The 12,116-nt window shown below is 34.6% G+C and overlaps 1 protein-coding gene across 3 annotated transcripts; it reads right to left on the bottom strand.

The window, feature by feature from the left end:
- Nucleotides 1-3,213: 3,213 nt before the first annotated feature.
- Nucleotides 3,214-9,360, bottom strand: LOC143304929 (venom serine protease Bi-VSP-like). 3 transcript variants are annotated; one of them, XM_076627472.1, is made up of 10 exons: nt 9,227-9,360; nt 8,791-8,842; nt 8,522-8,719; nt 8,254-8,349; nt 8,028-8,182; nt 7,358-7,699; nt 6,203-6,746; nt 5,895-5,990; nt 5,540-5,818; nt 3,214-5,464 (listed from the first exon to the last, which is right to left on the bottom strand). In XM_076627472.1, exons 1-6 carry the CDS (start codon nt 9,245-9,247, stop codon nt 7,544-7,546), a joined length of 678 nt encoding a protein of 225 aa, XP_076483587.1. In that variant the 5' UTR covers nt 9,248-9,360; the 3' UTR covers nt 3,214-5,464; nt 5,540-5,818; nt 5,895-5,990; nt 6,203-6,746; nt 7,358-7,543. The 3 variants fall into 3 exon arrangements, with proteins under 3 accessions (XP_076483587.1, XP_076483586.1, XP_076483585.1); XM_076627471.1 differs by having other exon boundaries at nt 3,214-4,100; nt 4,245-5,818; XM_076627470.1 differs by having other exon boundaries at nt 3,214-5,818.
- Between the last annotated feature and the right edge of the window lie 2,756 nt (nt 9,361-12,116).

The following is a 12,116-nucleotide window of genomic DNA, read 5'->3' on the forward strand; positions in this document are numbered from 1 at the left end:
AGAAGTATCGGGCAGCTGTGCAGCAAGTGTCGGAGGAACGGAGAATAGTGGCAAGACACGTGGTGATTGGTAAAGTGGACCACGAGATGGTGTCCTCGTCGGATTCTTGCGGCCAGCAGGAGGACTTAGCGAACATCACGAGGAGGAAGAATCTGGCTAAACAACAGCAACAGGATGTTGTTGATGATATTTGCGAATTTACTGAGAAGGATAGCGTTGCGGGTGTGAGGGTTGTTTCAAGTTTTCGGATAGACTCGAAGAGAGTGAATGCAAGGCGAACGAAAAGACAAGGGAAGTCGCACGCGCGGAATCCCTCCAATAATATCGATACGAAGATTCGATATACAGAGGATGTGGATGACGAGGACGACGATGGGATTGTCGAGGACACGATGAACGTGAAGACATTCGAAAAAGAAGAGATCATAGTCTCGGTAGATGGTAAGTTGTTAACGTCTTCCATGAACCGAGCCTACGAAAATGTCACGATGCTGCCACGACGATCAAAGCCCCTGACAAGAGTGAAATGGGTAAACAAAGAACGGAGAGGAAGATAGAGGAAGAGCGAAAGAGGAGCAGTAGCATCGAGGACGAACAGGCCGCGGTGTTCCAAGAGGAACGAAATCAGCTGCGTGCGGACGCAAAGAGACGGATTGAGGAGATCCAAATCCGAAACAAGCGGGCGTATAACAGGAGACGCAAGAAGGCGACAGCATACAGGACGGGAGATCTAGTGGCAATCGAGAGGATGCAGAGGGGTCCCGGGCTAAAGCTGCATCCGAAGTTTCTTGGACCGTATCGGGTGATAAAAGTCCTGCGAAATGACCGATACATAGTGCAGCGAGAGGGGGAGCACGAAGGGCCACGTACAACTTCCACGGCAGCCGATCACATGAAATGGTGGAATGCTGACGATAGTGATGTAAGTGCGAGCGGCGATGATGAGCACATCTGAGGGCAGATGTGATTGTCAGGAAAGGCCGATTGTAATATCGTAGAATAGCTTTGATTGGAGATTGGCTGAAAATAGAAAAACCGTGTACGTCGTGTTTCTGTGGTTCGTTTACATTTAAGAGTGCCTACGTGACTAAAGGCACGTAGTTGGTAGTTCTTACATAGGTATGAGGGAAACAATAGACAACGTTAGAAGAAGGACGGTTTCGCTATCCAAGGCGAATCGAAAAGTGTGCGTGTTGCGAGAATCAGAGTTGATCGAGACGTCGAAGCATAGAGTCGTTAGAATTGAGTTGCGAGTGTTGTCGAGTGTTAGAGTTGCTAGTGAGAGAGAGTGAGAGAGAGAGAGAGAGAGAGAGAGAGAGAGAGAGTTACCAAATAGTTGTCAAGTTATTTGTTGTAAATACGAGCGTTGCATTTAGTTTTCCTGTTAATCAAACATCGTTTCTCTGTCTAAATAATATCTGTATTTTCAATCCATTATTAATAAATTATAATTAATCGGACAAAATTACACCTTTAATATATTCCGATATTACATTACCGTGATGTAATATTTATCATGCTTATTTTGTACGTAAAACGAATCGTTGGAATATTCCCGAAGCTAACGAAGCATTTCCCAAAAGTTAAACCGAAGAAATTAACGCGAATAGTTAAGTGAAATTTTTCCATTAACTTGCTGACCAACCGACAAATAAAAAATCATAAAAATTGTTTCAATGTGTTGAGGTCACGCATAACTTCTTTTTTCATTGACGATTACCAAACAGGTAAAATTTCGAAATTGTACGAAGGCCACGTGACCAGATCGTATTGGAATTTGAAGTGCATGGAAAAACACAACTCGAAGTACAAACCTTGAGCTGTACTACTCGAAGTACAAACGTGAACTAATGGATGCAGAAAAGCAATTAACGCCAAACATCCGAACAGCATCTTGGAGCCCGTCATTGTTCTGAAATAAAAGAAGTGACGAATTAAAAAGACGCAGGACTAATAATAATAAAGGAAACTTAGTTCGTATTATAAATTGAATTTACATCAGAAAAGAAGCACGATCAAGCGAAACAGATCGTAGAAATGACAAATATCATCGATATACGTTTCAGTGTAATTTCACTTTTGAAAATTATTTAGTTTAATACGATCGTATTCATCGCTCTGAAACTTTCATTGTGCTGCAATTTGTGCTGCGTCTTTTTAATTTCTCTATCTTTCTGTGTTTTCGGAAAAATTACTTGAAAGATTAAGAATTGCTTGCCTTATTTTATTTTCGATTAGTTAGGATTTGATTATTCCAGTTAAGGTTTATTATTTATAACAGGTTTTATCACTTGTTTATTATTTAGGAGTTTGTTATTTTAGGATTAGTACCTTTTAGGATTTCTTATCCTTCGAGTTTCTGTTTCAGATATTTAGGTCTATTTCAAGATGTTTTATTACATTAGGATTATTTATTCGATTAAGATAATTTAAGAGTTTCACAATGTACAAAGAAATAATCGCGTGAAATTTAGATTTATGCTTTAAACGTATTAAACACGCGGTAATTTCAATGTCTATAGCCTCGAACGTGTTCTGATTAGTTGTGTCATTGTCTGTGACATTGAAATCACAAAAATCCATTGCAAGTGTGCTGTCATGCAATGTGGATGTAATTGGGTTTTTTGGGTATTTCCTGTATCATCTGATTTGTACAGTACTATTTTAACGCAAGGACAGGAAACTTATTATATATTTCCCGTCCATTATTTGAATCGTTGTGAAGTGTAACGAATTATATTCGATTCGAGGAGATGTTAATGAATTACCCATTTCATATGTAATTACATGGAAATAAAAATCATTGCAAAAATAATTGATCTAATGACAACGGAATTTCCAATATTTTTTTGTTTCGTCACGTCTTTTTCATAATATATCTTTTATAGGTACGTGATTTATTAATCGTTCGAATGGAAATAATTATTCGTATAATATTCAAATGATTCTAGCCATAAAATAAATTAAAACGATACCTGTCAATGATATGCAATCTGCGTATGACGTCAACCTCGATCTATGCTTATACAAGAAATTTTATCAATCAATGACTAGATATACAATAATCAAATGTTATAAAATTTCCTGAAAACCTTTAGGTGTTAATATTAAGGTGTTAATATCTTTAATATTTGCAAGTTATTGTTTAGCGCTAATTAGTTAGAATGTAACAAGTGGTGTACCAGAATTGAGATAATTAAGCCACACGAACAATCTTATTTAGATCTTTTTAATTTTTTAATTCTCTTTTGCTCCAATACTTCGTAAAATTAATCTTCGTTAGCTACTACACTTCATAGAATGACAAGAGATAATTTTTCTTATATAACGTTTCATTCATAAAATCTATCATTAAAGTATATCTTCATAAAAATATCATTCCATACTAACGGTATATTTGGTGTCATACGAGATAACAGTTACCAGTGATGACATATGTAACTTTATAAAGATATCTCGTTTTATTATATATTAAAAGAATGTACTCATTGCTGCTATATTTCAGATGAAAAAAAGGAGGCAACGATTTTACAGTGAAATCGTTCGTTTACAACTGATTCATTTACATTTCATGATAATACTGTGCATTCTGAATATGCTATGATTTGGTTTAAAATAATAAATAGTCCATTCTTGCATACTATTGCTCCGGCTTTACTTGTATTTTCGATATTGGTATAAATAGAAAGACAATTAATGTCGTTCGAGTCTATTTTCGGATCATTTATATTACGTTTAATCCATATAGTTATTATATGAGACATAGTATCGTAAAATTTGGAAGAATAAAACGTTCGTACAGGATGTACATTTTATAAGAATTCCAACAAATCTGCGTGTGCACCTAAAATACAAACCGATAGTGATTGTTCATAAGTTTATATACATTATCTAATGTCAATCGAAGGTATCAATTCTTTTTCTCCATAAGAATACTTTTTCATTTATATGTGTTCAAAAATACACGTGTTCAACCGTGAAGCATATGTCACCTACAACGAAAAAGAGTTTTCCTATACTTAATATTTCCTTTATATACCTATGAAAGTCTATTCTTCGCGTAGTATGAAATTATGAATAAATCTGGAATATTGTTCAATCTGAAAAGAAAAATAACTTATTGACATCATTCATTGATACGAGATTCAGAATGTTTGTTTTGTCTTGCAGAGAAAGAAGGCAGCCCTTTCTTTTAATGTGAAATAGAAAGCGAAAATTTGAAAACAGATTTTTTGGAAATTTACTTGCAAATATCGTTTTCAATATCGTGATTTTCTTCCCAATGGTACTGTACTTTCAAATTTTCCAGTATCCCTCTAAAAACAAAAAGTCGAACCTCGTTATCATTAACATAGGCATTACAAGGAAGAGAAGTATTAGAAAGCAACTCCTTTTTATTATGGATTTCTTTATAATCGTGTAAATAAGAAATTCCGGAAATTTTTTCCTCAAGAATTTAATTCTTGTGTTTTGATTGATAATTATTACACTGCATACTAACTTTTCGCATACTGTTCGCGTCTAACAATTTCCTAATAATAACTACTTCAAAATTACATATGTTCTTGCACGAATTCAAAAGTACGTATGATACAATTACAATTGATTCTAAAATAATAATTATTTAAAGATATTAAGATACTAATTAAACGTTTCACTATATTTCAAAATCTGGAACAACAAATTTTTATTTATAAAAAATGAAACTGTCTTTATATATTCTTTGTCATGATGCTATTTCTTATTACCATGTCGACATTTTTTAAAATTCATTTTGTTATCTCTACGCAATATGAAAATTCATATACTGCTTAATATTTTTTACATATTATCCATCCACCGCATGATATCTCCTGAAAAATCAAAATATTAATGTTATATTATTACAATGCTTCTTAAATTTCAATTTTTGACAAATTTGAAATCCAATATATTTTGCACAATTATTATTTATCAAAAAATTCTAAGTTAGTAACTTTCTTTTCAAATGGCAAATAACATATACTTTGACTTACCTGTAAGTTTTTGTTCCTAATCATCATTTCCTCTTATAGAACATCATTATTGTTCTCATAATTACTACCAGTGTCATAGATATTGTAGTGGCTACAACTGAATTAATAGAAAATGATAAATAACTGTGTATAACACTAACACATAACTGTGTATAACAATGACACATAACTTTTACTTACATATCAGTCGATAAGGGATTACTGTGATATCCTGTTGATGTTTCTTAAGGCACTTGATTAGGTGCGATACGGTATCATTCCTTATGGTATACTGTAGATAAGTATTTTAGAAAATAACAAGAATAAATCTAAATTATTCAGAGGTTCCAGTTTCGGCTTAGACATAAATACAGGACCATTTGCAAAGAAGAAAGGGTGCGTTTCTACAGCCTCGTTATAGTAACCATGAATACCAATCTCTGAATTACTGGTTACTAAACATAAATATCCTATAAAATTTAATATATTTCTTTAATTTTTAATACATACACGAGTTAGTAGTTCTAAATTATGAATCATCCTACCTGTGATATTACACTTTTCCTTATAATATCATCACTCAAGTGAACAACATTAAGATCATGTAAACCATGTCATCCTATCTTACTGTGAAGATACTTAGTTATGTTATCTAACATTATAAAAATATCATCAAATTCAAGTCCTTTTATTCACATCACATGGCCACGGCAATCTGGTTCTTCGTTATATAATGTTCTAAAATTTGTCGTATATATAGGATGTACAAACCGTGATATCAAGGTATCAGTTCTTCCTTCCCAAGGGACAGTTTCATTAAAATTCTGATAGAATTAAAAATTAATTATTAATATTCTAACAATCATATATGTTAAATACATTATAGTCAACGATATATACCTGAGCGAATGTAGGGGTGATTCCTTGATAATTATAAATGTCATCAGCCCACATCATTGTGCCACTTCTTTGTACTCCAGCCTCTAGATTAACAGCCTAAACAAACATACAAAATTTTATAGAAGCTGTACAAAATATAGTATATATGCGCAATATTGAAGCGTTCAAGGGGATATAAAGGTAATGTACATCACATACACGTGTACTCTCATGCAACAAAATACAATTAGATTTAATAGTATAAGCTCTTTTATTCATCATAATAGATTGGAAATTTAAGTGTCTTACGAGGGTGAGTAAAAAGTTACCCGCTCTGTCGGTGTAGAATTTATTTTAAGCAATTGTCAAAAAAGACATACATCATTTTTTGACGTAATCACTCAATTTCTGTATACACTTTGTCCATTTGCCGAAGGACCTTCGTATTTTCTCATTAAAAAATGTTTTGGGCTGAGCTGCGAACCACGAATGCATCGTCGTCTTCACCTTTTCATTAGCTTTTTCGGCATCCATCTCGCACAAACTTTTTAAAACCCAAATCTGTCGTGCACTATTGCATAAGCAGAGCCGTGGCTGATTTGCAAATGATTTGCCACATTATCCAGTGTCACTCGTCTATTCCATAGAGCATAAGTTCATGAGCACGTTCAATGTTGTCATCGTGGATGTGGACGGGCGTCCAGCTGTTTTTTCATAACACTTCTGCGATCTTCTTTGAACTTTTGTGCCCATTCAAACACACTTCGTGACAAAACACTTTCTCCATAATGTGCATTAAATCTTTGATAAATATAGGCATCAAACATAACCTTCGACCACAAGAAACGAATCACAGCATCCTGCACTGTTTTCCTGCAAATCACCATTGCAAAGCGCCATTACTCGTGCAACGGTCACAAACGAATTGACGTAACACAATGAAACCTACGCAGCAGCAATGAACAGATATTGACGTCATACGAAGAGTGCAGATGGATCAATACGGTGGACAGAAGTTTTAACTATCTGGAGTGCGGATAAATTTTTACCGAGAGTCGTATAGGAATCTATAATCTGTAAGTACACCCTTGGCTGAATGGAAATTTCTCTTACATATAGCCAAAAATGCAGAAACAGTGTATTGAATTGGAAAGTGATAAAAAATAAGCGAAGTTTCGAGGTTGCATGTGATTGCATGAGTACACAGGACGTTTTTAGCGAATAAAAAATAATTTTGAAAGACACGAGACTTATCTTGTATTTTATGCACTCTCTGTGTCCGAATCTCCAGAAGCTCTCTATCTTATGAAGTGTTTTAGATTAGCCGGAAAATTTTGTATGTACATACAAGAAGTATACGATCTAAGTGGAATATTCCATTATTCTCTTGATACAACAGAAACGAAATTTACAGAACTTCTCAGAAAGTTGGTTTATTATTACCAAATTAATAGAATTAATATACGTTTATCATCTTTACATACCTAAGTCGTGGAGGTTTATCGTGCGTAAAAAATTAGTGTCGTTTCAAAGTTACATTTCGTACATTTTAAGCCTATAATTTGTAACGTACAAAACAATGTAAATTTGAGCTGTTTCTTATCTCCACAATAAGAAAATCCAACTTTACGTTTTTTACACAATGATATTTATGGAACAGTAATATCATATTATTGCATCGCTTGGAGAATGAAGTCAAGGTACGATGTGACCCTAGTGTAAACGCTGGGATAGCCAGCTGTGCCGCACTTATAAGCGTAAGACACAATACCTATTAAATACGAGGTTAATTCATGTTGTATCAGCAGTGGTCCGCAGCGGTCAGCCTGAAAGGATCGTTAAATTTTTAATCAAAGATACTGAAATATATCGATCGAATTGTATTGAAATTATACTTATATACAGTAATAATCTTCTATTGATTTGTGTATAGAAATACTCCAATTTATAATGTACATGTTATATGTATTTTGAGCAAAACTAAGATTAGAAGGAAATTAGATTAAATACCATAATGAGGTGTGAGAAGTGGGCAAAACTATTAAATTGTGTTTATCTATTATTTCTAATGTTTAAGACGTCGATTTGATGTTAATTCGAATTGACGTGTCTTCAGATACCGTATAGTTTGTAGTAACTCTGTAACTTAATTACCGTACAAGAATCCTCTCCACCCTGAGCATGTTCGGCGCATATTATACCATCAGTGATATCAGGTGCATTAGGAAATTTGGAATAAGCTATTTTGCATTCGGCGTTCTTAATCACTGGCATTTGAACTTCCATTAATGCATTACGTCGTGGTCGTCCTACGAAGAAAATAAGAAAGATATTTAAGACTGGAACTGTTTAATTTTATTATAAAATTGATATCACTTACTATATCTTAACGCTCCCCATCCAGCAACAAGGGGGTTATAGCCGACGAAGTTGCTCTTTCGTAGGGGCTCTTTCGTACAAATGGGATATACGTACCCTGAAAAATAAAAAAATAAATGAAAATGCAGGAAACGAATGACCAAAAGTATGAGAAAGAATTGTACACGCTTTATGACACAATATATGTGTACAGTAAGAAATTTCAGGATATGATACTTCAGTAATACTCAATAGCATATATATATATATATATATATTTGAGGAGTTACTCGAAAATGGCACCTCCTCCACCAATCTAAGAATGGCAATATTATGATTGTGTATGTTTTCTATTCCATCCATATGTGCACAATGTGCTGCGGTCAAAACATGCCTAGCCGATATCAGGGAACCTCCGCACTTCCATAGTGGTTTGTCTGGGTTTCGGGAATTACGAAAACCTAATGCAGCGATCCATGGCCAAGCGCCTAAAATGCAATAGTCATAGTTGTGAATATACATAATTTTTTCTCACATAACGAGTAACAACGATTATTACCTATTCGATATTCGATCATACAGCAGACGATAAGTACATACGTACAAATACTCTGAAATAGAGATTTGATAAAGACAGAAATTAAATTTTTATTCCAGTGGAATACAAATTATTAAATAATTCTATATAATTTCTATTTGAACTATACTGAACTATAAAGTTCAAACGTGTAATTTCTGCCCTAACAGTTTTTGATCTCTATCCATATTATTACTCCTATATCAATTTTTTATTTCAAGCAAAAAGATACTTTTCCTAACATGAAGTAAAAGAAAGAAATAATTCAAGTTAATAAGTAAAGTTACTACCGATAAAATCATAGCATTATTATTTAGTCTAATTGAAATGTACATTGATGTGCTGTTTAATGCCTTTAAAGTTCATTCTTTGCAGTAAATGGCTTATTATTAATCGGAAAGAAAGACATAAAACGTACCAAGTTCAGCTGGTTTACCATCGACCACCCTGGTATGAGAGACGTTGCTAAAACCACGGTATGGTGGTCGCAAAGCCTTATACTTATACACAGTTTTTATTAAAATTTCTCTCTTCTCTTTGTTTGGATCGTTCGGACAGCAAACGATCGTAACATTGCCCTGGTATCTGCACACTGATCGTCTATAAAAATCGGTGGCTGTACGGTACTGTATCTGCCATATTTCTTGCAGAGGTTTACATTTTCTGTAGTCAAGGCACCTGCCTTCTTGATTGTCCGGTGTGGTACATTCTGGATCAAACAATTTTAAAACATTTATGCAGTTCAAAGATGCGTAAGAAAGCGACACCGATTACTCAACTTTCGAAGTAAAAAGCCGATCAAGTCCACAGGATTGCCCTACAGACACGTATTAATCCGTAAGAGTTAGTCATCATGTTGATAATAATTATCTAAAGAAACTTTTCACGTGAAAATATAAAATTTTAATTGATTAGATATTGTGTTAGCCATACTTAAGAAAGAAAATGAAAATGAATGAAATGAAAGAAAAGGACTACCTTCAACCTCATTTTTTAAATAAACACTTTGTCAGTTTTGCGGTAAATAAATTCTTAGGAATTCAGGACAGTTTTTAGTGAATCATTTTGTTTCGACCGTTCGCGGAGAGACGCGATCGCGAGATAGCACGTCAACGAGAGTTGTAAGTTCCCGTTACGATTAAATAATCGACGCCACGAACTGATCGATCCCCTTATTTCGATTATGATAATAAGGGTAGTTCAATGAAATTCCACAGAATTAACACAAATAAATTAATGTTTATTTCAACAACTTATTAACTAGAAAGATATAAAAGGAACAAAAAAAATGTAACTGCGTTTTGGTTGATAAGTAATGCGCGACATACCACATGTGTTGACGGTTCGACTTCTCGAAAAGTTCTGAACGCCTTTCGATTTTTTTCGTTTTTTCTGGAAGGCGACCCCCACTACGTTCGGATCACGCCACATTCTTTTACTGCGAGGTAAAATACGGGCCACGAGTCGACGTTTCTGGAAGTCGCCCTGCTTAATGAACCACGCGCTTGCCACTACAATGTTTGTTTGCCGGGCAGACGCGACGATCCGTCTGCGACATTATAGTGGCGCGATCGATAGTTAAGAATATGACCTATGGTAAGCCGCATGGCGTAACATTCTCCCCCCGTTGAGAGGGTACCGATCAAACTAGGGAGGTGTGGTTGAAGTTCCCATCTTATTTCGTCTCGGTGGCTAGTTGTTCGGGTTTCTCGAGATCGGGTTGAATTGGCAGTGAGACAAGCCTTTTGACGCCCCGATCCAAAATGCTCTTTGCCGTCTGAACTGTAGCTGTCCGGATGACACCATCGGCGCCTGGATGAACCTTGATAACTCGGCCCAGAGGCCAATGCATGGAGGGAACGTTGTCCTCTCTGAGGATGACGATTGTGCCCTTTTGGATGCTGTGTCCACCCTTGCTCCATTTATTGCGGTTGGTTAGCTCGTTCAAATACTCCTTATGCCAGCGGTTCCAAAAATGTTGTTTAAGCTGTTGGATATGCTGCCATTTGGAGAGTCGGTTCGATGGAATGTCTCTGAAATCTCGATCACGTAAGCACATTAATGAATCGCCAATGAGGAAATGTCCGGGAGTGAGGGCTAGGAGATCATTTGGATCGGTGGAGATAGGAGTTAGCGGGCGGGAATTGAGGACTGCTTCTATTTCTATGATAAGAGTATTACGGTGTTAAGCTCATATGTTTCTGTTTCTCCACTCGCGCTGCGCCATAATATCCTTTGATATTTCCGATCCTCTGGTCGTACGAGGAATTGCCGATACATTTTCTCGATGTCGCCAGTGAGTACGTACTGATGAGCGCGGAATCTAATTAATATACAAAATAAATTGTGAATTGATTCGAGAATATAGGATTTCCCCATTTTCATGATTATCGTGATTTTTGTATAAATATATTTTTTAAGATACTAATAATTAGGTAGTCATAAATTAGTATTATCAATTATTTTGCATTTATAATTCCGCCTCTAGTATAAGTGTTAATTGAAAACTAACTTTATGTTTCAAAAAGTACTAGCAAAGTCGTTGAGTAACAAGCCACTGATGCTAACACAAATAGCATTGTCGTAATTAAATATTTCTAATTATTCATTTTTCATTTTGAACCTGTAGAAACAATTTATTATATATACTATTAGCTAAGTAATTGCATATTTAATTAAGTCGAAATATAAAACTTAGTTATTTTAATAATTTAAAAAATAAAAAACTGACAAACATTTCAATTTAATTTATGGTTGGAACAAAAGACAGTTATTTTTCATTAATTGAAATATTGCAATGCAGAGTACTTTCCAAAATACGCCGAGAGTATTCCTGATGATGAAACGAGCGTTGCTTCATCGAACGCAGCTAAAGAAAAAAACATCTATGTAGTTGGTGGTACGATGCCTGAAATAGAGGGCGATAAATTGTACAATACCTGTACTATTTGGGGTCCCGATGGAACGTTGATAGCAAAACACCGAAAGGTAAGTAATATATTCCTTTATGGCTTTGAATTTGAAAATATTGGGGTGAAGAAAGTGACTCTATCTAGGAATAATTTAGGAATATACATATGTACATACGTATACTATAACCAATTCTATAATTTACGGTTTATAAAATACGTTATGATACGGGAAACGCCCATTTTTGTTGTAATGTGTTTGTTGTTGTATAAATTTTTCACATACTTAAAATATTATTATACTTATTTTTTCTCCTTTTTAAACATTATTAAATGATAAGATTTTTTAATAAAAGAAAGTGATAAAAACGCTGTCAGTTATTAAATAAAAAGTAATTA

This window comes from Bombus vancouverensis, unplaced genomic scaffold (genome assembly GCF_051014615.1).
Source record: "Bombus vancouverensis nearcticus unplaced genomic scaffold, iyBomVanc1_principal scaffold0064, whole genome shotgun sequence".
Classification (NCBI taxonomy): domain Eukaryota; kingdom Metazoa; phylum Arthropoda; class Insecta; order Hymenoptera; family Apidae; genus Bombus; species Bombus vancouverensis.

Bases quoted from the DNA above. Each gene is read 5' to 3' on its own strand.
- LOC143304929 (XM_076627472.1), bottom strand. From the start codon at position 9,247: ATGGTAAACCAGCTGAACTTG. The intron at 8,183-8,253 runs GTAAGTGATATC...TTTTCTTCGTAG, and splicing joins ATGGGGAGCGTTAAGATATA to GACGACCACGACGTAATGCA. The intron at 7,700-8,027 runs GTAATTAAGTTA...CGATCCTTTCAG, and splicing joins GTGGAGAGGATTCTTGTACG to GCTGACCGCTGCGGACCACT.